At 52.0% G+C, this 26,135-nt stretch overlaps 1 protein-coding gene across 1 annotated transcript in view; it reads right to left on the bottom strand.

The window, feature by feature from the left end:
• ADAMTS15 (ADAM metallopeptidase with thrombospondin type 1 motif 15) overlaps positions 1-25,717 on the bottom strand; it is a 30,485-nt gene extending 4,768 nt beyond the window's left edge. Inside the window, exons 1-7 of the mRNA XM_073320854.2 lie at positions 24,462-25,717; positions 11,492-11,624; positions 9,466-9,633; positions 7,825-8,108; positions 6,626-6,803; positions 2,297-2,478; positions 1,245-1,420 (exon numbers count right to left, since the gene is read on the bottom strand). Of these exons, the coding sequence (XP_073176955.1) occupies positions 1,245-1,420; positions 2,297-2,478; positions 6,626-6,803; positions 7,825-8,108; positions 9,466-9,633; positions 11,492-11,624; positions 24,462-25,427 (2,087 nt within the window). The 5' untranslated portion in view covers positions 25,428-25,717. The remainder of the gene's footprint in view (positions 1-1,244; positions 1,421-2,296; positions 2,479-6,625; positions 6,804-7,824; positions 8,109-9,465; positions 9,634-11,491; positions 11,625-24,461) is intronic.
• Positions 25,718-26,135: the final 418 nt, after the last annotated feature.

Genomic DNA, 26,135 nt, shown 5'->3' with positions numbered 1-26,135 from the left:
CTGGGCCTGGGCCTTTCATTTATAGGCTGTTGCTCTTAGCGGTGAGACTCATCCTCTCTAGGGCCGGTGCTTCCCAAACTTCTCCCTCCCAGCTCTGCCGGGGCCCTTCCCCTTGCCTGAACCCCCCTCTGCTAGACTAACAGAGGGACCCCACAGCTCTGCCGGCATGCCTCAGTCCTGACCCACAGTATCCTATTCCAGCCCTTTCAGTACTCTGCAGCCCCACAGCTGCTCGATAGCTCGCTTCCTGAGACTTTCCTGGCCCTGACAAATCCACACAAGAGGTGCTGGACAGACAGCATCAGGGTAGGCTTCCCTGTTCCCCAGTGGGCCTCAACCCTGAAGGGATCACCTTTAGTGATGAGAGAGGAGTTCAGTCTGCATGGGTTTCCTTGGTCCCCCTGCTGAGATGGCTACCAAGGCAGGCAATTATGGTGCTGGGTCTTTCTGATGTAGACACCTGACCACTAGGTACTAGGCTGAGAGCCATCATTCATTTTACACAGTCCACTAGAAAGCCACAATAAAACCATCCACTCACTCCCAACCTGGGCTGGGTCTGATTCAGAAACCTACAGCTGAAAGGGTCTCTGGTCCAGGATCAGCCCCTGAGTCATCTAGTACAGTGGCTCTCAACCTTTCCAGATGATGGTACCCCTTTCAAGAGTCTGCTTTGTCTTGCATAACCCCAGGTTTAATCTCACTTAAAAACTACTTGCTTACAAAATCCTACAAAAGTGTCCCAACACCCTCTTACTGAAAAATTGCTTCCTTTCTCATTGTTACCATATAAAAATAAAAAAATCTATTGGAATATAAAATACTTATATTTCTGTGTATAGTATATAGAGCAGTATGAACAAGTCATTGTATGACATTTTAGTTTGTATTGATTTTGCTAGTGCTTTTTATGTAGCTTGTTGTAAAACTAGGCACATATCTAGATACATTGATGTACCCCCCGGAAGACCTCTGCGTACCCCCAGGGGTACACGCACCCCTGGTGCAGAGCCACTGATCTAGCGAGGTTCAACTGTAGACAGTTCTCCCCCAGTGCAAGAGACCAGATTGAAACCCCTGAGAGTAGCCTAGAACTTGGAGCCTTGTGCTCCAAAAATTCGGGCCCAACCAAGGAAGCTAAAGGCAGCTCTCCCATCCCTGGAAACACTGCCATTGGTCCCTCCCTTCCATGAGCCCATTTTATAGGGCACACTGGGAAAGCAGCAGGATCCTCTGGCACTCACATGGGTTTGGTGAACAAGCCCGAGACCTTCTTGCAGCTCTTGTTGTCTCCTCCACACACGCTGCACTTGTCAAACTTCTTCTTGGAGCCCAGCTTGCCATCACATCCCGCTTTGATGCATTTGCCCTGGACGCAGACCGAGGTGGAGTCGGGCGCGCAGGGAGTGCCATCCACAACCTGAAGTTGACCCGCAGGCAGAGGGAAAGCAGAGCAATCAAGTCACTTTGTGCTCAGGCGAAGATATTTGCCCCACCTGTGCGTGTTCCACCGGCATTCCAAGAAAGAACTTTTGGGTGCCCATCTGGGACTATCATAGCCCCATGTGCCACTGAGCCGGCAGCTGCTCTAAACTAAAGAGCAGCCCAGTGTGGAGGTGTTGTTGTGTTGGAGGACATAAAGCCGCCTTTGCCTCCGTTCCGGGCTGTGCCTTCGAGAGGTACTAAACAGAACGGTGCTCTTTGATTGCTGACTGCCACGTCTATAACCACCTCTTCCTCTCTTTCCTCACATTTAATCCTGAGGGCAGCACCCTGCAAACTAGCAGCTTTTGAGATTCGATTAACCCTTCGGCGGTGTCATGTGCGCACCACATGCCCCGTCCCAAATCTGGCAGCCGGCCCCGCCCTGTGCGTGTGAGCCAGAATCCCCGGAGGGAAGTGTCTAGTTGTTATCCTTTATTCTTGATCTAGTGCCATAGGCATGCAATCTGGGATGCTTTACAAACACAGGTCCAGGCATGGGGCCAGATCCACAGCTGGCGTAAATTAGCACGGCTCCATTGATTTACACCAGCTCATCTGGCACACGGCCTCTCATCTAATCCCCTTTATGCCCCACGATAACACTGATAGCCAAAGAACAGGCTCGTTTTTCTGGAATCCCAGCCTCCGGGGCAGTGAATTCTACATGTCACCCGCTGGGTCAAAAAAAATCCTTCTGTTCACTCATTTCCAGGTGCCCTTGTGTTTCCCTACAGCTCCTTACCTGATTTCATTTACAGCCGCCCCCCTTCCCCCACGCTCCCTGGTTCACACTGTTTGTCCTCCTGCTCACCTTAGGAGCCAATACATAGAAGTAACCCGTGCCATTAGCTCTGCAGATGAGCTTGCATTTGTCCCGAGGCGAGACTCCCGAGTACTTCGGGACCCAAGAAACAGTGGCGGTGAGCCGGTTGGTGCTATGGTTGTAGCCGTTGAAAGCCTCGCACTGCTCCTCTCGAAAACTCTTTCCTAGCCCTGGAAGGAAACAAAGCACACATGAGCATTTCACCAGAGAGGACATCCTCAGCTAGGAAGCATCAGCCATACAGTATCGCACCATGGAATCTGGGGGTGTCCAGGGTCAGATTCTTCTCTCCCTGCAACTGGTTTTACTCCAGTTCTGCTCCATTGACTTAAGTGGAGTCACTCCTGATTTACACTAGAGTGGCTAGGCTCTGGATCCAAATGTATGGCTGGTCTGACTTGGTCCCCAACTGGACTATTAAGGATTGTAGGTGTCTACCAGACTATCTGGCTCTCTGGGTTTACTGAAGCAAATGAAGCTTTGGTGTTGCAATTCATGAGACATGTTATGTCCTCGACCAGAGGAAACTTGTCTGACTCTTTGTATAGTCAGGGCACCCCCAATAAAGAGAGGATACAAGGGAGAGCGGTTTGTGGGGGTAGGATAACAGCGCTACAGTATCACCATGGTGGGGGGTACAGAGAGCCACTTCAGGCCACACTTACAGCTAAGGCAGTGTCAGTTCCAGGGGTAACGTCCTACAACCATTGCTCAAAACAACTGCCACCTTTTTACTCCAGGGAAAAATGAAACTGGCAAGACTGTAAAGTCTGCATGAATGGCTCACTTCTTGGAAATCACTGCCTCGTATTGCAGGCCATATCTAGTAACGGGGGGGGGGGGGGGGGTGGCCACTTGATGTTATTGCAGTCTTTCAGAAATGGGAACAAGGTGTGTAATAAAAGATAATAAAGCTCTTCACCCAAGGGTCTCAAAGGAGAGTAAATATTATCCTCATTTTACAGATAGGGAAGTGGTGAGACACAGATTTGGGCAGTGACTTGCTCAAAGCAACACAGTAAGAATATAAGAATGGCCATACTGGGTCAGAGCAGTGGTCCATCTAGCCCAGTATCCAGTCTGCCGACAGTCATCAGTGCCAGATGCTTCAGAGGGAATGGACAGAAGAGGGCAATTCTTGAGTGATCCATCCCCTGTCATCCAGTCCCAGCTTCTGGCAGTCTGAGGTTTAGGGACACCCAGAGCTTGGGGTTGGATCCCTGACCATCTTGGCTAATAGATGTGGATGGACCTATCCTCTATGAACTTGTCTAATTCTTTTTGAGCCCAGTTATATTTTTGGCCTTCACATCATCCCTTGGCAATGAGTTCCACAGGTCAACTGTGCGTTTGTGTGAATAAATACTTCCTTTTGTTTGTTTTAAACCTGCTGCCTATTAATTTCATTGGGTGACCCCTGGTACTTGTGTTATGTGAAGGGGTAAATAACACTTTTTCTGCACACAATTCATGATTTTATAGACCTCTATCCTATCTCTCCCCACCCCCCTTAGTTGTTTCTCTTCTAAGCTAAGGAGTCCCAGTCTTTGTAATCTGTCCTCATATGGAAACTGTTCCATGCCCCTGATCACTTTTGTTGCCCTTCTTGGAACCTTTTCCAATTCTAATATATCTTTTTTTGAGATGGGGCGACCAGAACTGCACAGTCTTCAACATGTGGGTGTACCTTGGCTATTCCATACTATGTTTGTTTTATCTGTGTATTAGACACTCCTTGAAAGGCCTCTGAGCAGTGTGCAATAAAACCCGAAGAAGACATCTGACAGTTATATTATTAGAAGAGACAACGAGACCCTAACCAGGAGATGGCAAGGAAAGAGTTAACACTCTCTCCTGAGCAGAGGAAACTAAAGTACACAGCCCCTCGGTGCAGAGATTGTGGCTCCTGTCCATGACTATGGCTGAGCCCAGCTGTGGTGAATTAGGCAATTCCCCCCAGCACATTAGAAGAGGCATGTGCTGCGAGAAAGCTGGAGTAGCTGGCATTAGGAGCTGGGTCCTGCTGGCGGGAAGGAGGAGGAAAAGCTAACTGAACAGGCCTTTCCAAATGGATCCACGCTTGAGCTGCACAAATCAGTCCTTTTGGTTACCCTCCAGACCGTCTGATGTCCTTCTGAATAATTCTGTGAGAAGGCCATGCTCAGAGGGAGCTTGGGGTATTGGTCTCTCACTGTGCAGGGATATTTAGGGGGTTGTTAAATATCTATCTGAAAGGTTTTTAGACTGTTGCCCATCACCATAGTACCTGGGCGGCTTCCACATATAATTGGTAAGAGTAGCAAAGCTCCGAGAGGATTTCATGGTGTCTTTGGCAACTCTCCCTTTTGGGAGTCAAAATTCTGCTTGGGGGATGGTGTTTCGGGTGTTGACAGAGGGTTGGAAATAGAAAGTGAGGTTTGTATTGTCAGTGTCACTTATGGGACCTGGCTTTCTCAAAGTTGTACAGCGTTTTCTAATGATACTCAGACACTGGATGCGCCTGACCTCCCCTGGAAGACTGTTCCCTAGCCAGAACCCCTCAACTGAGAGTGGTTTGTACCCAACTCTCAGTGGCTTTGTCTTGGGCTTAGTGACTTTTTCACTAGGAGGGCAGTGAAGCACTGGAATGGGTTACCTAGGGAGGTGGTGGGATCTCCTTCCTTAGAGGTTTTTAAGGTCAGACTTGACAAAGCCCTGGCTGGGATGATTTAGTTGGAGTGTATAATCTCTCTCTCACACACATGCCCTAGCACTATATTCCCCTGCCCTGCAAACTGTGCAGTCATTTCCACTTATCCAGTGTGTAATATTCCACTCTAGTGCCATGGCCAGGCTGGAGTAAACTGGTGATGCTCTGTTGGCTTCAATAGAACAGGCTGGTGGCTCATCCCCCGCTTTGCACTGCTGTAAATGACTGCACACAGCAGCAAGGCCAAGGAGAATTGGGCCCACTGTCTCTCGTGAAATTGTCCCTAAACTTGCAAACATGGCAGTGGGTGCTGCAACGAGGCTAGCTACAGCTCGTCGAAAATGTTTGACGTTTTTTGCAAAATGTTCTTGCTTATTTTTTTACCAGCTTAAAGTGCTCAAAATGTTCCAGAAAATTGGGTTTTTGATTACAGTTATTTTGTGCGCACATAAAAAATTTCTGCATATTTTTCACATACTCTAACTTTAGCTCTGCTATGCACAGATGAAACAGTTGCAGACATCTGTCCAAGCTTTAGTCTCTCACGATGTATTGTTTGCTTGTTACTGCAGGTGGAGTTAGGTCACACGTTACCAGCTGCAAATACCACCTCCTAATCAACGTGGGCAAATTAAAAACCCAAACCAGCTCTTTTCAGGTCTGGTTAACTTTCCCTTTCTGCCCCCATCAACCAGGTTTTGTGGGCCTTTGAATGTTGGCCAGGGCAGAAGTACCATGAAAACTGGGATTTTTATGGTATTTCCAGCTCAACTGGACTGAGTGGAAATAGAGCAGAGAAGGAATGAGTGCCCCCATTTTCAATAGGGACGAGCCAAACTGGATTCTACTAAAAGACACAAGCTCCCATTAAACCATGACCTACTTTAGATCTTCCCAAACGCACTGTAGGACTGATATTTAGAGATGTTTTCTTCACTTCCGGCATGAAAATCCCTTCCGACCGTCTGTTTTCCCTCATTCACCTGCTCGTTTTTGCAGCCTCACAAGGCTGAGACACCGCTCTGTGGTGTGTGTATCAATATCAACCTTCGGAACATCTCTCCACTTACGGGTCCCATCACATCGTGTCTGAGCGTCTCACGGTCTTTCGTGTTTTTATCCTCACAACTCCCCTGCGAGGTAAGCAGTGCTATTGTCCCCATTTTACTGATGGGGCACTGAGGCCCAGAGAGGCTAACCTATTTGCCCGAGGTCACACACAGAGTCTGTCTCCCTTTAAGTACTAGGCTGGTGCTCTAACCATTGAACTGCCTTCCTCTGGTACCTACTGAGATCTCCAACTTGATTTGAAGACCAGAGAGAGTTGTGTAACCTGCAGAAAAGCTGCCAAACGTTTGGGGTCACCTGACCCAAACCTCCATAGCTTTTGAGGCTCACACCTCCAAACCCCTCATCCGCCACTAACTTCAGTGACACCTAACAGCGCCATGAGCACAACAGAGAATCAACAGCAACGGGACTGAGCGGGATAGCGGGTAGCTGCTTGGGACTGGTGGTTTGCTTTAACACGTACAGCTCTTTGAAAGGCCCAACTGTGCCCATTAGAAACTAGTGCCAGGGCAGGTCTCTCCCCTCCCGGCTGGCCCCAACCCTTGGGGAAGCCTCACCTGACTCGGAACAAAGGTCGAGGTTACAGGAGCGGTACTTGACCCGGACACCTTCGCAGTACTTCCCTCCATTGGCAGGCGCTGGGCTGTTGCACTCGCGCTTGGCTAGCTGGACTCCCCCACCGCAGGTCCGAGAGCACTGGCCGTACGGGGTCCACTTCCCCCAGCTGCCATCCACCTGCGGGAGAGAGGGTGTTAAGAGGAAAATCCCTTGGCCCTACCGTCATGTCTCTTCAAAAGCAGCCAGTCGTGCAATATTTGGATCCCCGGTAGAGGGAATCCGACTGGGGGGGGGAGGTACCCAGCATTAAGCAGAAAGGGACTCTACTCTCGATGGCTGCCACACCCAGCATAAGCCATTCACACCTGGTGTCAGGAGAAAACACTTGCCAGGCACCAAGAGGAGAACAGAGCTGCTTCAGAGTGACGTTTTGGGCGTAGCTCTGTCCTGGGGCAAGAGCTAAGTCGGAGGGAGCCTCAGCCCTAGCAACCAGGGCCCCAAGTCCTTTGCAAAAGATAATCATTTGTTTCCTCCTCTGCTCCATCCCCACAAGCGCATTTGCTGTTTATACACCTGCTGGGGACTCGGCTTGGCCTCCCGGGTTACAGATGGGAAGTGGGGACTTTCCCATCTAGCTTGCTGACTTTCCGCAGTGCTTGGAATTGGCTAGCCTGTTCACAACACGTTTGCTTATTCATGGCCAGGTGTTCAAGCAACACCCACCGTCACAGCCAGTGTCTTGGATGGCGGCCGCGGAGATGAACTCCACTCTGAGCCCGCCAAGTGCTCGCGCCGTGGTGAGGCTGCTCCATGAGGAGTACGCTGCGGTTATCCGGTCTAGAGGAACCCTGGATAACTGCAGCCAGGCCCAGCGCCCTGGAGAAACTGTCACAATCGCTGGGTTCGAGGGCGATGATGACTAGCACGCCTGTGCAAGTGGGGAATGGACAAACTCCTTCAACTTCTGGCAGCTTTCCTCCCTGCAGCGAGGTACAGCCCGGTGGCTTTCAGCCATGCCCCTCCCTTGGCCAGCCCCTGGGAGAGCGTTGGCACTAAGTGGCCTGGTTTCAGTGCCCAAAGAACTCTGAGCTACATGTTCTCAGCTTCAGCTCAAGCTGCCTGGCCGGGCTTTGCCTTATATGCCCTCCGCCAGCCCTCCCCACTCGCATCCCCCAGCACGGAGCCGTCAGGTACTCACCCTGTACTTACTGATGTTATGCCTCTCGACACATGCGCCTTTCAGGCAGAACCTCCCCTCCCCGCAGCTGGTGCCATCAGCCCAGGGGAAGTGGCGCGTCTGGCAAACAATCTGACCCCGGGCTTTCCCCGTGCACCAGAGCTTGGTGCAGTATTGCATGTAGGGGCAGGGTTTGGAGCCGAGGCCAAAGGCCAGTTCGCACTGCTGGTTGAGGTTGTAGCTGGCCCCAGGGAGGTCCTCCGGCAGCGAGATGGGCTTGATGGGCTGATCCAGCAGGCAGTCCCCTGCGGGGCAGGGAGAGAAATATCAAATGGGAGATACCATTCGAGTGACCGGGCATTCAGTACACGGCGTTGCTGCACCCAACCCTTGGAGAGCATGCAAAGTAGACGTTCATGGCTGATGCAGGCAGACCTGTTACTTGGCGCACTATAACTTGTGGAACTCACTGCGGCAGGAGGCCATCAAGTAAAGCTAAAGCTGGATTTTCTTCTCTCTTAACAAGGCCTGTGTGATTTTTCTAATCAACAGCGTGTGTAGTTTCAGTGGTTTCCATCCCGTTCCTACGGGTACAGGTGTCCACTAAGCAAAACCTACCAATGCAACTGGCACTGACTAGCAGCTTCATCAGCCTGGCCAGTGACCAGCCTCCCCTCACACTCAGAAGTAACTATTGAGCTTTTGAGATCGGTCTAGGGGATTTAGACACACATCTCCCATTAAAGCTGAATGTCCTTGAAAATCTCAACCAACCCCTCTGGGTCACAAGACATAAGCATGTTGGCCGTGAGTTGTTCAGAGGCGCATCCCAGGAGAGAGGGCTGCAGTAGTTGTGTATCTAGCCCTTACATCATGTCGACCTCACAGGAATGAGTACAGCAAGATGGTGCATGCAGGGGGAGGGGATGTAGGTGGGCAGAGGCAGGTCTCTAGCCTGACCTGGCTTTGGTTTAATCAGGTTGAAACCAAGAAACAACTGAGTCCGAGTTAGCCAGGGCCCAAGCTGACCTGCCCTCGGCCACTATTGACCCCCTGCACGAACACAGCTTATATGATTTACTGCTTGCCAAGAGTAAACTGTTTAAAAAGGGAGAACCAAGCCAGAGTCTGTGGAGCCGAGGAACGTCCCAGCTCAGCTGTGTGAGGGCTTCAAGGCTGCAGACATCTGGTGTGAGGAGCACAGACGCTTCCTCTCTCCCCACCCCCACATCCCCGTGAGAGGCAAAGGCTCTAATTCTTCACACTTAAAGCTCCAGAGCTGCAGGGCCTGTTTTAAACCAGGTCCCAGCAGGCTGGGACGGGTGACCTGCAGCTGGGAGAAGGCGAGATGAAAGCCCAGGCCGCACTGACCCAGAGCACTGGGATGGAGCGGATCTCACCACGGAGCAAGCATGGATCCCATCACAGGAGTAGGTAGCTACAGGCTCCCAACGCCTGCACTCGCTGCTTACCCGCTTCTCCTCCCCGCAGTGTCTCCACACTTTGTGTCTGAACCCTTACCAGCTGGATGGCCCGTCCCCCGGCAGCAGTGTAAGCCCCTCCGGGCAGGGATTTTGCCCCTCGGTCTGTTTTATTGAGAGCTGCGTGAGCCGCCGTCAGCAACTGCAGCCGCGTCCCCCCGTCCCAGCATGCCCAGCTCACCGTGTCCACTGTCCAGGAAGTCGGTGATTATGGCGGCACTGCAGGCCGACCAGGGGTTGGCGCGATCGATCTGTATGAGGGTGGGTGACATCATGTGGTTGGTCTTCAACCTGCCGAAGACTTCCTCGCAGACCTTCACGTTGTCGTGGGGCATGTTGAACACGTGCCCTGGAAGAGCGAGAGGGGGCTTTAGTCATCCTGAGCTCTCGCACTGCACTTTTCACCTGTAGACCTTGGGCCAATTCACAACGTCCGTCCCATTATCCCCATTTTACAGCTGAGAAGCCTGGGGCACCAAAGCCAAGTGACTTGTCTAAGAAGCCTCGCGCAGAGCCGGGAGGAGAACCCGGGAGGCCCATGCCGAAGCTGCAAGGCCATCCTTTCATCACAAGGCAACCTCTCCTTCTCTAGCAGGAGGCTCTGATCTGACCAAGTCTCCTGCACATGGATAGCGCGCTTAGTCCCAGTTTATACACATATCTGGCTAGTCCCCTAGGATCCTGGCACAGATCCTGCTCTAGCTAATGCCACGGAGCCCTCATTTGCTTTGATGAACCACCACACCTATATGGGCCCTGTTGTAACAGCAAAACCACCACGGCCTCAGCAGCTGATGTCTCTCCCCACCACCCCGTGTGTTCTTCCCGGATGCTAATGAGACACATCACCCCAGATCTTGGCCATTGTGGCTAAGCCAGAAGAAATTGTTTTGCTCGTGGGACTAATGGCTCTAAAATGCCTGCAGCTCGGTGGTTAATGGTCTGGGTGTCCTGTCCCGCCACCCCGGGCTCCAGAAGCTCCATTCCTTGTGTTTAAATCAGATTGTCCTTAAGACGGACAAGTTCTCACACACGTTAAGCCTGCCAATGAGGTCTCTGAGCCGGCACTTTGCTGGCCAAAACACACACCCTCTGCTTCTTGTATGGATGCGGGTTATTCAGAGAGAAAAGAAGGAAAGGAAGAAAGAAAACACTGAAGAGAGAGAGCGATGTCATTGCTCAACCCCCCAGAGACTACAAGTGTCTCTGGATTTAGGGGTGTGCCTAATGCATCCCAGCCTCGCTGTGTTATTTCAGGACACCCGAATCCCGGAAACTGAACGAAAGTGGCAATAACAACAGTAAGATATAGCTGGGTATAGCGGCTAGATATAGCGGCTGACCCGCCCACACTGGCCCCTCTTGCTTTCCTAGCAGCTGGTTTCCAACCGTTCCTCTCTCACCTCCCAGAAGCACTGGGAGGAAAGCCGGTGCATGTCACTTTCTCACCCCGAGGTGGAGTTTCCCCTGAAAGCTGTTCCGGACACTTGGCTATTGTCTAAACTTCCTGAGGCTGCAATTCAGGGTTATTTTAAACAGCTCAGGCTTCTCTCCCTCCTATGGAGCCATAAACATTAGCAGGTTTGGGATATGGGTGTGGGGTTTTTTGTTTTGTTTTTTTTTTTTCCCCAGGTGGCAACCGCAGCCTGGGGCTCCACATCTCTGCTGTGGGTTTGGTTAAAGTGGCAGCTTTCTAAGCCACAGAATGATGGATGGAGGCGTTCGCTATTAAAACCAGAAATGGTCTGGCAACGGTTTGAGGGACAACATGCAAGGCGGAGGCTTGAGAACCCAGAGAATGAATGGCTTGCCCGGGAGATTGGACACTCGTGCGGTTCATGGAAGCACACCCCCGGTGACACTAGCATTGTACAGCCAGGGGAACAGAGAGTCAGCAAACTGCACAAGAAAACGCAGTCATGCTATTATCAGCAGGGCAGCACATCCCAGTGGGCTAGGAATCGGGACTCCTGGGTTCTGTCCTGGCTCTGCCACAGCCTTCCTGTGTGACCTGGGGCATGTCACATCACTCCCCTGCGTCTCAGATTCCCACTGGGTGCCACGTGCTTTGAGACCTGTGAAGTCGAGGAACAGGGGTGAGTCCAGAAAGCCAAAATTCTGTCCCCCAAAAGCCACGCCGCACACAAAGGAGAGAGCAACCCCGAAAAGGGGACGGGCATGCTCTGCCCCGAGCCTCAGCCCCTTACCCAGCTCATGAGCCGTGGTGAAGGCAGATGGCAGCCCGTCGTCCTCGATGACCGAGCAGCTGCGCTTGGGGTCACACATGGTGCCAACGTCGGCCATCCCCAAGGTGTCACAGGTGGTGGAGCCGCACAAATCCTACGGGGAACGTGGGGAGAGGACAAATGGGGCCAGTTAGCGGTGGGCAGGCATTGCACCGAGGCTGCAGACCCGGAGACGCCAGCACCGGAGAAACCCCTCTGCAATGCCAGCACGTGGCTTTCGTCATTGCACTAACTAACCCCTAGGAAACAAGAACAATAGGGGACTACAGGATAGGAACTGTGCGTCCCTGTTCACACTGAGCAGGAGCCAGGAACCCTTTGTGGCACACTGACCTAAAATACACACTACCTTGGACTGTCCAGTGCGATGAAATGACACGTTTGGACTTAACCCTGGCACCAGCTATAGCTTATATATAACATCTTCCTGAGTCTTCAGTGACACGGATTCCTGACTTCTAAGGACCCTGTAGCCAGGGAGGGGCCCAGCCTAAACACCAGGGGAGGCAGCCTGTTTTCTTTTTGTTTCCAAAGGACAAAGGGCCTGACCCAAATGCCCCTGAAGTGAACGGGAAGGGTCCTGCCTTTGGATCAGACCCAAAGGAAGGAGACTGGTCAGCTTCTCACCTCTGCTTGGCTTTGAGAGGTTGATGGGTCAGAGCCAAAGTCTGTTGAATTCATTGGAAAGGCTCCCATTCACTTCAGTGGGCTTTGGCTCAGGCCCCATGCCAGTCCTGCACTGGGAACAGGCAGGCAGTCTGAGTTAAACAAGAACTGGGCCCACCTTTGCCTGCAATTCAAACTGCAATTGACCTTTTAAGGGCCAAAAGATTATTCCATTCCTTTCTGTCTCCCCTTCCAGTTCATAGTGACTCCAGCCTGTCCGAGTTCTGGATGGGTCCAGAAGCGTTGGAGAACTGTGAACTCATAGGAGAGTATTTCCTGGGCATGTCAGAAATGGCACAAAGAACCACCTGATCACCAGATTCCCAGCCCAATTCTGCAAATCCCAGAGGCCTGCAGGGTTCAGAGGAGCCAGGCTTCAGAGGGATTATCTGAACCAAATCTGTGAACTGCCTGAGGTTTGTCCAGGGCTAGTCTGTCTGAATGAAACCAAAGCAGGACTAGGCCCTGCCAGAGGATAGCCTGAGGATGCCCTCTGTTGTAGAGTGTCTGTCCGCTCTCAGAATGGGCTTCTGCACAGTGGGGATATTTTTTAAGCATAGGCAAGATATCATCAAAATATTCTGCACGCATGCTTATTGTTATAGGCACAGTGCATACACATGCATATTCATTATGATTATTGAGTATGTGTATTACTGTCGTGCCTAGAGGCCCCAGCTGAGATCAAGACCCCAGAGTGCTAGGAGCTGTACAAACATAGAGGCAGACATAGCTCCGGCCTATAAGAGTTTAGAGACTAAATGCTCCAGACTGCCAAAGGATGGGGAGACTGAGACAGCTGGGGAAATTGACACAGACACCAAGATTTTCAAAAGTGATTGGTGATTCTGAGTGCCCAGCTCAAGACACCTTAAACAAGATCTGATTTTTCAGAAAGCACTGAGCATCTGCTCTCTGAATATTAGGTCCCTTTAGGGTATCTCAGATTGGTTCCACAAGAACTGAGACATCCAAAGTCATAAGTAAATCTTGACTGGAGAGATTAAGTGATTTGCTCCAGGTCCTACAGGAAGTCTGTCCTATAGCCAGGAGTTGAAATTAGGCCTTCTGCTTCCCTTGCTAGGACCTTAACCACCAGACCAGCCTTCCTCCCTCACATATGCAAACAGTGCACCAGTTTCCCCAAACATTTGCTTAAACTCCCCTACCCTAAACAAACTATTTGCAGCTCTCAGCCCTCATGGGTCATTGCAGTTTATCTGTGCTTCCCAGACACAGATAACTCACACTAGCCAGTGAATGGCATGATTCATTCTGTGAAGGAGGAGATGGCATTCTGTGAAGCTTGCAGGAAATGGCTGCCTTTTTAACCAATGGATTGAACCCTTATAATGATAATCATACTTTGCACCACTCATCCTAAGATCTCAGAGCACATTTCCAAGAGGGTAAGCATCACTCTTCCCATTTTACAGATGTGGGGACTGAGGCATAGAGTAGGGAAGTAACAGCAAACCAGTGACAGCGCCGAAAGTAACAGCAAACCAGTGACAGCGCCGGAAATAGAAGCCAGGTATCTTGGGACCTATACCCATGCTCTCACCACCAGCTGGTGCTGTGCCTCTGTGCCACACCAAAGGAGAACCTTTCAGAAGGAATAAGCATGGAAGTGGCAGAGGAAGAAATCACAGAAACAGCTGGGGGAGCCATGCTGGAGATGAAGGATGCAGTTGTGAGACTGCAACTACTAGGAAGGGTGGTCCAGTGGTTAAGATGCTCAGCTGGGGCTCGGGAGAGTGGGGTTTGATTCCTGTTTCTGTCACACCCCTAGGAGATGGGAGCTTTCTAAGCACCTGAGGCAAATAGACTTAAGGAAGCAGATAGGTGGAGAGATGATCCCCAGCCCCAAAAAGAGAAACAAGGGAGTATCTCTGTCAAACCCAGAACAGCTTTTCATAGAGGAAGCTTCTCCTGCTCGGATGAGGTGCTGCCAAAAGGTTCTTTGCAGCTGGGGAAATCTGCAGCCTCCCAGTTGACACCAGAGAGGTAAGTTTTATCTCCCAGCTGGAAGCCCTGAAGGCAACTAACTGCTCTCCTTGTAACCCATTCCCCTCTTTTCCCAGGCTGGGAGGTTTAGGTCTGACCCTGCTGTTCCCCCTAGTTCCCATGTGACCACACAGACACACTGAAGAAGACAATAGTGACAGCCACCAAAGGCAGAAGCCCCAAGCAGGGGGTTATGCCACATCTATGCCATAAGAGATTCTCTCTGCTGGAGTTGTTAGGAGCCAGGATTGACTGTGTCTAGCAGATGTTGCTTATGGAGACAGAGGCTGGTATATAGACTTCAGCTGAGCAGTACCATTGCCAGATATAAATTGCTTCCTTATTTTGTAGCTCACAGGTGAACAGAACCAGATTGGCTAACTACATCAGGGGCTGGAATTCCCTTAAACCAGAACACATGCAGTCACGTTAATAGTCTGCTACATAACAGAGATAACAGAGACATTGGGGATGCACAGCCATGGGGGAAGGGAAATTTCCTGTCTGAAAGAACTGCAATCCAAGCAGGGCACTTGGAGTCAGGGCTCCTGGGTTCTTCTCACACCTCTGCCACTGATGAATCACTTAAACCAGAATCTTCACCCTGAGGTGCCTAAAGTCAGACACAGTGTTGATTATCTTATAGCACCCCTAAAGCATGCTCAACATTTCACAGGAGACATGGTAAGCACAGTCCCTGACCCAAGGAGCATCCAATCTAAATTCCAGAGGAGGGGTGGGTGTGAAAGGAGCCAGGTTACAAGAGGTGTAACCCCTCTTTCAGAAGTGCTGAACACCCACAACTCCTGCTAAGGTCAATGGAAACTGCCAGGGCTCAACACCTCTGGTGAAACCAGACCAATTATCTGGATGCCAAAATATGGATTTTGGTACTCCAGTTTGAAGGTTTGGGTCTTTAACCTCTCAGTGCCTCAATTTCCCCATCTGTAAAAGGCAGTTGGCGACCCTTACACACCTGGTATGGAGCGTGGAGTGAGAATGCATTAATTAGGGTCAGCTCCTGTATCATTAAAATCTGTGGGAGTTTTGCTATTGTCTGCAAAGGGGGCTGGATTGGGGCCAGAATCCCTGTAGGTGCTTGGACCATCACATTCCATGAGCGAAAGATCTAGGGTCGATTCTTGGCTCTGCCGCAGACTCTCTGGATAACCTTGGGCAAGTCACTTAGCATTTTTCTAGCTCAGTTTCTCATCTGTTAAATAATGATAACCACACTCCCTTTCTCCCAGCCTTTGTTCTGATTATTTCAATGGTGAGCTCTTCGAAGGAAGGCCAGCGGATTGTACCTCACTATATGTCTACAGAGGGCCCAGCACGAAGGGGCTTAGATCTCTGTTGAGGCCAATAGGTGCTACTGTAATACAAATCATACGGTCAGATAAGTCACTGTTAAAATACACAGTATTATTGTTGCGTAAGCACAAAGTGTCCTTTCTCCTTTTCCCCACACTATTCTCTTTTTCCAGAGCTCAAGGGAGAGAGGGGGTTAAGGAGACCTACCGAGGATGACCCATCCCCAGTGCTGGCCTCACTCCAGGACTCTCCTATCGGATTCCACTTGACAGCTCCGCTCAGTTTTTCCCTTCTAGGCAGCCCTGGACTCGCCCCTGGCTGTGCGGCCTTCTCCTTTGAAGTGCACCCACAGGGGAGAGTCTGGGAAGAGAAGTAACTCCCTGGAATTTACACGCTGACATTTCATTTGTTTGTGAAGATCTGAGCATCATTTTTCACCCTTTTATCATCTTCTGAGATCAAGCTGGGAGACGCAGGAATCCAGGAGAGGATGTGCTCGCAGGACAGGCTGTGGGAAGGGGCAGGGAATCTCTCCCACCTTAAATATGGATGGGATCAAGCTACAATAGGTGGGCCTTTGGGGTGCTATCACACAATAAATAAGAGTGATTCATGCTGCATTCCTCTCCAGGCCAACAGCAAAAAGAATTTGATAAGTTCATGGAGGACAGGTCCATCAATGGCTATTAGCCAAGATGGTCAGGGACACAGCCCCGTGCTGACTGCCAGATGCTGGGACTGGACAACAGGGGAGGGATCACTTAATAATTGCCCTGTTCTGTTCATTCCCTCTGGGGCACCTGGCATTGGCCACTGTCGGAAGACAGGATCCTGGGCTAGCTGGACCAGTGGTCGGACCCAGTAGGGCCATTCTTATACTGTGTAATCGCACAAGAGAGGCTTAGGTCATCTCCAAACTGCAGTTCCGATAAGAACCTAAACCGTTGGGGGCTTATTCAAGGTTCGTCCTCGATAAGTACCAATGTCAACAACTTCAGAGGGTTCTGGCCCTGCCCCGCTGGCTTTAGTAGAAAGCATGTGGCTGAGAATTCATTAAATACTTTGAAAACATCAAGGTAATAATCTGTCGGGAAAGGGCTGTCCTTTGCATAGTAAAGAAGCAAGCCTCTCACGACTGAAGAACTGGATGGACAAACCTGCACTTGTCTGGGTGTGAAATGAATGTGTTAGGCTCACCCTGGTCCCTGGTGAGAATATATCAGCATCACAAAGCCATCCCACGCTTTGACGCTGCCGGCTACAAGGAGAGGACCACAACTCGGATATGAGAGAGAAGCTGGCAGAGCCCATGGGGAACCCAGAGAAGGAATAGTATGGGTTGCTGCAGATCAGGGTTGAGGGGCATTGGCAGAGCTGAGTGGGAGTCTCAGGAAGGAGGGGCAGAAGGTCTTGACCCTGAAAGTGCATGGACAGAGTTGGGGGAGTGGAAGCCTGATCTGGTTCATTTGATCTTTGAAGCTTAAAGTCACAACTGGGCAGAGAGCAACTGGCGCTTATCTCCAGGGCCTGGCCCAGGCAGGAGGCTCCTAGAGCTTTCTTCCCTTGACTGCTGAGGGCTGTAGCTCATATGTCTTGAGGGAAATCTCTCTTTCTCTGACAGGCAGGTTACAAGAGGGCACTCAGCAAATCCATCACCGAGATAGCCTGTTGGCTGCTGAGGAATTCAGGAGAGCTGGCTTAACCGCTCTGTCTCTGTTGATCTCCAAGGGGCAGCCCTAGGTTCTGGGGGCCTATGTGCAGCGAGGCATGAGGAAACCTAGCCAGTTTCCTCCCCACCTGTTGCAGTGGCCTGCAGTGCTGTGCTGAGTCAGTTCCTGGCGACGGGGCCCTGTTGGATTCCATAGGCCTAAGGCCAACAGTCTCTCCGTCACGTGTGGGCAGCATCACCATTGCATGAACTCCTGACCACTGACATCAGAGGGAGTCTTGCTGATGCCTCTGCCAGGATGGCCAGGCCCCTGTATCCTGCCCGCCAGGGATGGACATCGATCTCGACTCCTCAGACAGACTGGCTCTACACTGCCCTTGCAGCTGTCCCTGGGTCCGGAAGATCAGCAGCATGACTTGTCCATGTGCCTGGTGAGCATCACGGCAATGCGTAGGAGCACCTGGGCACTTCCCTTCATACAGTGCTTCGGACGTTCACAGCTGATGGACTCAAAGCACTTTAACAAACCACCAGGGAAATAATCTTCATACCCCCTGGTATCATGAGCCTCGCTTTACACTGGAGCCCAGACAGGGTAAGTGACCTGCTTTAGTCTGTGGCACAGCTTCCCACGAGGGACAGAGGGTACTTAGCTTAGTCTAATGTAATCTGGTTTAGATAAAGTAGGATTGTGTGTTGCCAAGCCAGTCGGATCTCTGTGATCTCGCTCCTATTTTATGCCCTTTAACTTTCCATCTCACTCTTTCTGCTTTTGCATTTTCTTAAATCTTGCCCAAGGGAAACGGTGAGCAACATGAAGACCATGGAGCCTGACTGCTTTCACTCATGCTGGTGCAAATCAGGAGTAACCCTGCTGAAATCAACAGAGCCACACCTGCATAGAACGGAGGTAAGTGAGCTCAGAACCAGACCCTCTGAAATCCAAAGTGTCAGGACCTGGTTTCTGTTGGGGGAGGGAGGGAAAGCCCCATCGTCATTTCTGGGAGCATTGAGAGCTGCAGGTCTTGGTGTTCACAGACTGAAGGAGGTGTGAATCTGTGGATTATTGTGTTGCTTCTGAACGTCACCCCTGGAAGGATGGTCCAGTGGTTACGATGCTAGCAGAGACCTGGGTTCAAGTCCTTGCTCTGCCTCCAGCATCTTGTGAGTCACTTAACCGTTCTGTAACTCGGTTTCCCCATCTGTAAAAACAGGAATAAAAGCACTTCCCTACTGCATAGGAGTGTTCGAAGATAAATTTGTTAGAGGTTATGAGGTGCTCAGGTACTATGCTAGCAGGGGCCAGATAAATGCCTTCGATAAATATAGGGGAAATATGCACATTCGTGAAGGTTGAAGCAGCAGCATCCAATGGATGAGGCACTAGACTGGGAGTCAGGAGACACAGATATGCTGTGGGACCCTTTCCAGTTCACTTCCCCTCTCTGCAGCTTACCCTCCTCATCTGGACAATGGGATACTGAAACTGACCTTCACTTTGTAAAGTGCGTGGAGCTCTACACCCGGAATCTGTACAAGTACGGGCTGATGCCGCAAACCGGCCAGACAGAGCCAAACGCTGGGCCCCTTCTCAGCACTCTGTGAACGAGCCTGTGCTGTGTGCTGAGCTGAAGATGGCATAGTGTTTACAGAACAACCATTTATTCCCGGTTCTTGGCTCATCTGCTCCCCCTGGAACCGAGAAGCAAAGCAGCCCAGGGCTGTAGTTTGGGTAAGTCTGCTTGAACATGGAGTATCTGCCACAGCCAGAGCCACCGAGGGCAAATGGTCTTGGTTAAAAGTGGGGAGGGCACCGTGGGGACACGGCGGGAAGAGGCTGGAGTCTCCTTGCTCATTGCTCTTTTAAGAGTTCCTGTTTCCTTGCTGGCTGAGAGCGGCTCTTGGCTCCCTGCCGAACACCTGCACTCTGACACACTGACCCACTTACTGCTGCGAACCTTGTCCGCTGACTGCAGGGATAGAGTAACAAGCAGCTCTTACCCGGCCCTCCTTTAACCTCTGGGCCCGGGTTCAAATCTGAACCTCAGCCTCCCTCCCGGTGCCATTCCCCTTTGAAATGCCAGATGGCAGCACCACAACCACCTGCCGTGCCCCTCACCCCCCCCGGAGAACCCCTCCTCCAGCCACGCTGGAGATCCAGCCAGCTCCCAAGCCTGGGTCGGAAAGGTCAGCGTAGGGGCTCCGGGCGAGGGGAGCTGCAAAGAGGAGTCAGCAGAGAAAGAGATTCCAAAACACGGGATTGGGAATGCGTCTGGGGGCTCCCAGAGTAACAATGGGATAGCATCTCCTCTGCGCGGGGAAAGACTCTACACAGAGCCGGAGGGGAGCGGGAGAAAAGAGAGGGGCAGTTGGGAGGAGACAGGGTTACAGGTGGGGGAAAAGAGGAGGGGAAGGAAATAGGGGGAGTAAACGAGAAGAACAAAAGAGAAAAGAGAGTGCGAGTTTGCCATGCAAAGAGCCTGACCCTCCACGGCCTTCTGTCAGCACTGACACTTGTGCAATGAGTGGGTGTGAAACTGCACCACTGGGGCAAGCAAGTGGAGGCTCCTGGCCTAGCAGCGGTTTGCACCCGCCTTGCACAGGGGCAAGACAGGAGAGGACCAAGCCCAAACTGTGCAGCTGGGCAAAGCGTATTCCTAAGCGCGGGAAGATGGTTATTGGGACTACAGGGAAGAGGCAGGAGCTGTGTACTACAGGGATGGCAAATTATAGACACCTAGATAGGCAGACTACATGCTGGAAAGAGGGAGCAGGAAGAATCCAAAGCAAGAGGCAAACAAACGATTCCTGCCTGCCCTAAAACAGTCTCCTTTCCTACCTGAATCCACAGAGATTTTAAGGCTAATGGATTCTTTAGGCTCAGCTAATCGGATCTTCTGCACAGCACAGGCCAGAGAATTTCCCCAGAGATTCCAGCATCAAGCCATGTAACATGACTCCACCAAAACTCGAGAGGGGGCTGAAAGCATCCGAACCTGGATTAGGGAGAGCTTTCCCATCCCACTGGAAGCCAGGAAAATGCTAACTGCATATGCAAGTGTCACCCATTTAAAATCCCCGGAGATCTGGCTATGGTGGGAAAGGGTGGAAGGTGGAAACAGCCCAGTTACAGCTGCTGCATCCAATGGGATTTGCAGAATGTTCACAGATAAGTCATGCTCATTACTTCACTTTGTCTTGGCTATGCTGAAAATGATACTAATACCGGTCCAAGAATGGGATTTTACAGTAAACTAAGGCCTTGTCTGTCACGCCAGCTCCCTGCCTGATCCAGACACAGCTCTCCTGGTCTGGCTCTGCCCACTGGTCCTTTACAAGGTGATAATACTTTGCTCCAACAGCCCTCTCATCCCAAGGCCCAGAGCCTCACCATAACCCTGTATTTCCCAGCCACTTCACAAATAGGGAAACTGACGCACAGAGAGATGAAGTAACTCATCCGGGGTGACACAGAGTCAATGGCAGAGCAAGGCAAGAGAACCTATCCTTCCCTGCTCTAACAGCTAGACCATTCTCTGACCCTGCCCAGCTGCGTTTGTGGAAGATGAAACAGACGTATTTCTTCTCCGTCTCTTCCTAGACTTTCCTAGCCCACCCTCTTTCATCCCCCTCCATTGTGTGGCTGTTGGAGAATAGCCTACACAAGCTGTCGTTGCCACAGTTTGGCAGGCTCTACAGAGATGCCACCATCTCCACGTGGGGCCCGAGCCGTTGCCTCTCACCAGCCAAGCACAGCAACTGTGGTCCCATCTCCCATGGGCTCCATAATCCCACATGATACTCATCTTTCTCCTTATCCCCACTAGAAAAACTCAGGATTATGCAACCACTGTGCTGCTGTCCCATTGGATTTCTCCTACCAGGCGTGGCCGCCTCCCCAGTGATTCCTAATCCATGTCTTTCCAGATGCTTTGCAAGTTGGCTGCAGGGAACCTTGCGGCAGTTGTGTCAAGCACTTTGAGGATGGAACTTCCTCCCTCCACAGACACACAACTGGGTCAGCCTGACTCAAAGGTACTTGAGCTTTTCATTGTCAGCTGCATGTTTTCTAAGCTCCCCACCCTTGAGTTCATGGATAATGGAATTCTATACCCTCTCCCGCCTCTGGTGCACAGCAGTAAAGAGAACAGCTGTTTGGCAAAGCCGTCCATTTAGCGACCGGGCAGTAGACATTTTAAGAACCTCCATGGTCATCGTTGGCTGATGTCAATCCGGACAAAGCTGCAGAGCATCAGTCTCCAGATGGTTGTCAATGCAGCCAAGTTACTGGACGCCGCTTGCTGAACCAATCTCCATTCCCTAGGTGCAGTCACAAAGGGGCAGCTGTGCAGCTTAATGCCGTATGCTCCAATGGCCCCTTGTTCAAGCACCAGCTAACGTGGGAAGAACGAGATCTCTTGCTCCCACTTGCTTGGCAGACCTGAATTGGCCAGATGCACAAAATGAGTTCACCAAGGACATATCCGCAATCCAGAGCAACTGACATCATAGAAAACAAGGCTGTGCGGGAGCTCCTGATGCCAGATTGAGAAAGGACAACTCCATCTATCAGCGACTTGCTGACTACAACTGGAAACTGCCTATCAATTGGCCTTTAGACTAAATAAAAGTTAAGGGTTTATGTAACAGCCTTTTGGCAGGGAGATAAACTCTTGGGTACCAGGAGACTACAGATGGACAAGTTCAGGGAAGGCAGATGTCTCCGTTGATCACGTGCCCTTGCGCTGAGCTTGCATTGGGGTTTCAGGAATGGACGGTTTTGTCATGCATCAAAAATGCAGCCAGTGTGGCAGCACACGCATGTTTAAGGCCAAACTCATCCCTGGTGTAACTCCAGTGACTTCAGCAGGTTTATGCCATGGTGAATCTGGCCCATTAGGGACAGGGTCAACATGCTGCCAGTCCTTGCAACAATCGTAAACCAGACAGGGCCTGATGCAAAGCCCAATTGAAGTGGTTGATGTCAGCAAGCTTTGGATCAGGCCGTCTGTATTCATTCCCATTTAAAGAGATTCATGTCCATCTAAAGGACTTGATCTGAAGAGATGAATTTCCACTGCTGAAATTCAGTGGTTGTGTTGCCACCATTCCAGGGTAGATCAGAGGTCACTAGTTGGTGTCACAGGTCAGTGATGCTCATATCCTCTTGATCATTAAGTCTTGTGGTCATCAATAGCCTTTCCTTCCATGAGTGCCTTACTAGGACACAAGTTACGGAAATGCCCCCACAGCTTCCAAAGGGGTTTACTGATCTGCTCCGGGATCTGATCCCCCAGGATAAAGAGAACAGGGTGGGAGGGAGGTAGAGAAAAGAGAACTGAAGAATCACTGTCACTATTCTATGTGCTTTTTCCCTATCATCCAACCCACCCTAGCTGATTGCCATGATATTGTGTATTCGTAGACACTTCCTCTCTTGCTGACTAGCCTCTTTCTTCTGCGTGACACCTTCCATGGGTGATTTCCAAATTCAGCAAGTAACATCTCACCCCTTTAATGGCTATAGCCACACAGTATCATAGTCACTGCCCTAAATCCTGGTCCCACTGAAGACAGTGGCAAAGTTCCCATTGCTTTCAACAACAAGATGAGGATTTGGTCCACTGAGCCAGATTCTGTCCTGGTTTACACACTGTGTAAGGACTGCAGAGGGGTAGCTAAGAGTACAGTCTAGCCTATGTCGGTCTGGAGTCACTGAAGGCCTAGGTAGGTAGTTGGAGGTGATTAGTTAAGTCTGTCAATAGCACTCATCACTGTAGCAGAAAGGAGAAAGCTTCAAGCAATGTGATGTGAATCAGCAAATAGCAGCCATGGAAAGGGGAATGCAGAGCCCAGAGTGCTTTAATGAGTTGGGGTGAAGTATTCTGAGTATTTTAAGGGGCAAATACGAAGCTTGATGTGTGCAAGCATTTCCCATGCGGAGAAGTGGGATTCCTCCCAGGGACCGAGGGCAGTCAGGAGCCCAAAGGCTGTCTGAGTGTGGCAGAGTTTCTCCAAGGAAGTTTCAAGCATGTCATCTGTTTGCATCCAGTCCAAGTGGGCAGTGACTGAAAGTCACTCCTTCCCATCTATTGGCTGTTTTGGGGCCCATGCAAAGTGAGCTGCCGCTCTGAGTCTTGTTCCCATTGCACAGTTCACCATGCGGCAAAATAATCATCCCAAACAGCATGGACATTGGCACCCTTGCAGGCAGCATCAGCTGAGTCCAAGGACTGAATGAGGCAAAGAGAAAGAGCTTGAAACGCATCAAGTGGAATGCTTCCATCTCTCAGCGGAGCCTCAGAGGGTCTCCCTCCAGCCCACAGCTGCCAGTACCGTACTTGTTCTGTGGACAGAGAGAGGACTCCAGCCTGCAGGGATCTGACACCTTTCATCAGCACTCCATTCACTCAGGACCAGTAGAGGAGAGAGAGTTCCAGGCTCTCGTGGGGCTCTTCAAGCGAATGAGTCAGAGGAAGTGTGAAGCTGGGAGAGGCTCTCTTTGGCAGGTGCAATGTGCAGCTCCAGGGCTCAGCTTTCCATTTACTCCCAGCTGAGGAGGAAGGCTCGGAAACCAGGGCCGGATGCTTGCTCCGCTTCTGAGGCTGTCCTCAGATGGACTCAAGCAGGTTGCAAAGAGATTTTTCTGGGCTGCCGCTGGGAAGGCATGCCATGCATCCAGCAGAAGCCCTGGCCTTGCCCTGTAGCTCTGAGTCGACCCTCTGCCCTCACCACCATCTTTGCTCTCCCAGCCCGAGTTCGGGCCCTTGAAGAACTCTGTAACTGGCTGGCTGGGAGGAGGGCTGCTCCCCAGCAGAGTCCCCCGGCCTCGGGAACCGCGCACCAAGCTCATGACCCAGACCCACACGCGCCGCTCAGGGGGAAGAGCCTGAGCTCGCTGCCTGACTCTTCATCCCCGGAGCGCCTCCTGTTGGCCAGGGCCCCCCCTCCGCCCCCCGCAGATTCCCTGCTCAAGCCACGCTGGGGGTGCCTATCGCTCGGGGCTTTCTGGGAGGCTGGAGCTGAGGGAGACGGGGCCGTATCGGCCCGAGCGACCAGAAAAGAAGTACAGTAAGTTAAGTGGCCTTGCAAAATCACGCCCGCGCCGGGTTTACACGGGAAGGGGGCTTGCTTTGCGCAATCGGCAAACCGGAGCGGACCGAGCTTTGGCAGGAGGGGGCAAGGGGCGGCAGGGCAGGCAGGGTGCCGTGCCACGGGCCTTGTCCCAGCCAGGGCCAGGGAAGGAAAGCCCTGCCCTCCCGGCCCCAGACCCACCTGCTTGGTGAAGAGGATGGCGGTGTCCCAGTACTCGGGGTGCTTGTCGCTCACTTTGTTCCACTTCTTCTGCCAGGCGCAGAAGTTCCGCAGGGTGAGCGCCGCGTTCCCGGTGACCTTGGGCCCCTTGTCGTCTTGGCCGATCACCAGGAACTTGACCACCGCCAGGCTGATGGGGTTGAGGATGCTGGGGTGCTTGTACAGCCTGGCCGCCGTGGCCAGGAGGGTGAGCAGATAGTGCTGCAAGTCCGCCCCGTGGAACTTCACCATGGACTCGTCGGCCACCACCAGCGTCTCCACGTAGCGGGGGACGGAGACGAAGCGCTTGGAGCGGCCGCTCTTCCTGGGCAGCCTGGTCTCGTTCAGCTGCTTCTTCCGCGGCGCCTGGGAGCCTTTGTATTTCTCCAGCGCTTGCAGGATGGCCGGGTTCAAGCTGGAGCCCACGCCGCACCTGGAGGTGGGGTCTCCGGCTTGGATGGGCGCGCCCCTGCGCTGCAAGAGGTGCTCGCCCTGGCTGTTCCTCCGCGCCCCGTCCCCGCCGTCCTGCCGGAGCGGGCTGAGGAGATATTCAGCCCCCCGGTACCCGAAAGCCCCCCGGAGCCCCCCGCAGAGGCTGAGGGCGGCGAAGGATTCCCGGTCGGAGTTGACATCCCCGGAGTAGAAGCAGTGCCTGAGGTCGGGGCGCTCCCTGGCCGCGCTGGGGGATGCGCCCAGGTAGTGGATGGCGAAGGCGGGCGCAATGAACTGCGCGTCCGGAGTCAGGTTCAAGTAGAAATCCTCCTGGAAAGCGGAGATCTGGAAAATCACCCCCTGGGGGCTGGGCTCCTCCGGGCCCCTTTTGAAATAGTGCCGGCCGTTGATGTCCGGGTCTAAGCGGAGCGGGGTCACGATCTCGCTCTCCAGGGGGGAGCCGAGCGAGGGCAGGACAGCTAGGCACAGCCCAAAGATGCCCAGCAGCCGCAGCATGATCCCGGGCGCTGCCGAAAGGGGTGGTCAGTTTCAGAGCAGCAGCCTGATCCAGGCGTGCGAGGGGGAAAGAAGCAATCACAACCTGCCCCCAAGCCCGCTCGCACCGGTAAATCCAGCTGTCGGGAACCCCCAGGAGCGCGCTCTTGTCAGCACCAGCCTCGCCAACTCCAGCGTCCGTGGAGGGGGCCAGCCAGCCCGCGCCCCCCGTACCTGTCTTTTCAAGTGCATCTGCTTTTCCGGGGGTTTATATACATTTCTGTCATGGGCAAAAGAGCGAGGATTTGTAACCAGAGTTCTTGGGGGGGAGGTGCTGAGGGCGCTTATTGGACCTGCCCTCAGCCACTTGTAGCTCTCCAAATACTATCATCACTGCACAGGGCTGCAAGTTTTTAAAGAGCCAGAGCAGCTCGTTACAAAACTGCAAGGAGTTGCTGGTGCGCTGGTGTTATTCTTGGTCTTTGCTCCCCTTCTCCTCCCCTGCAGCTGGTTTGCACTTTGTTCCACGTTGGGGTTGTTTTGGCAGCTTTGATGTTTTGGGGGGGGGGGTTATTTGTTTTGGGGGGGTTGTTTTTGATTAAAGTCCTGGCTTCCCTGTGTCTGTTGTCCTTCTTTATTATTGTGTTTGTTTGTGGCTGCTTTGAGACGAGATCTTAGTGTTCTGACCCTCCCAAAGTGTTGACAGCTCAAGAAGAAGTGCCAAGGGCA

This window comes from Lepidochelys kempii, chromosome 22 (assembly GCF_965140285.1).
Source record: "Lepidochelys kempii isolate rLepKem1 chromosome 22, rLepKem1.hap1, whole genome shotgun sequence".
NCBI classification, from domain to species: Eukaryota; Metazoa; Chordata; order Testudines; family Cheloniidae; genus Lepidochelys; species Lepidochelys kempii.
Note: the sequence above shows the minus strand (reverse complement) of the source record. Positions and strands in the feature narration are given on the sequence as shown.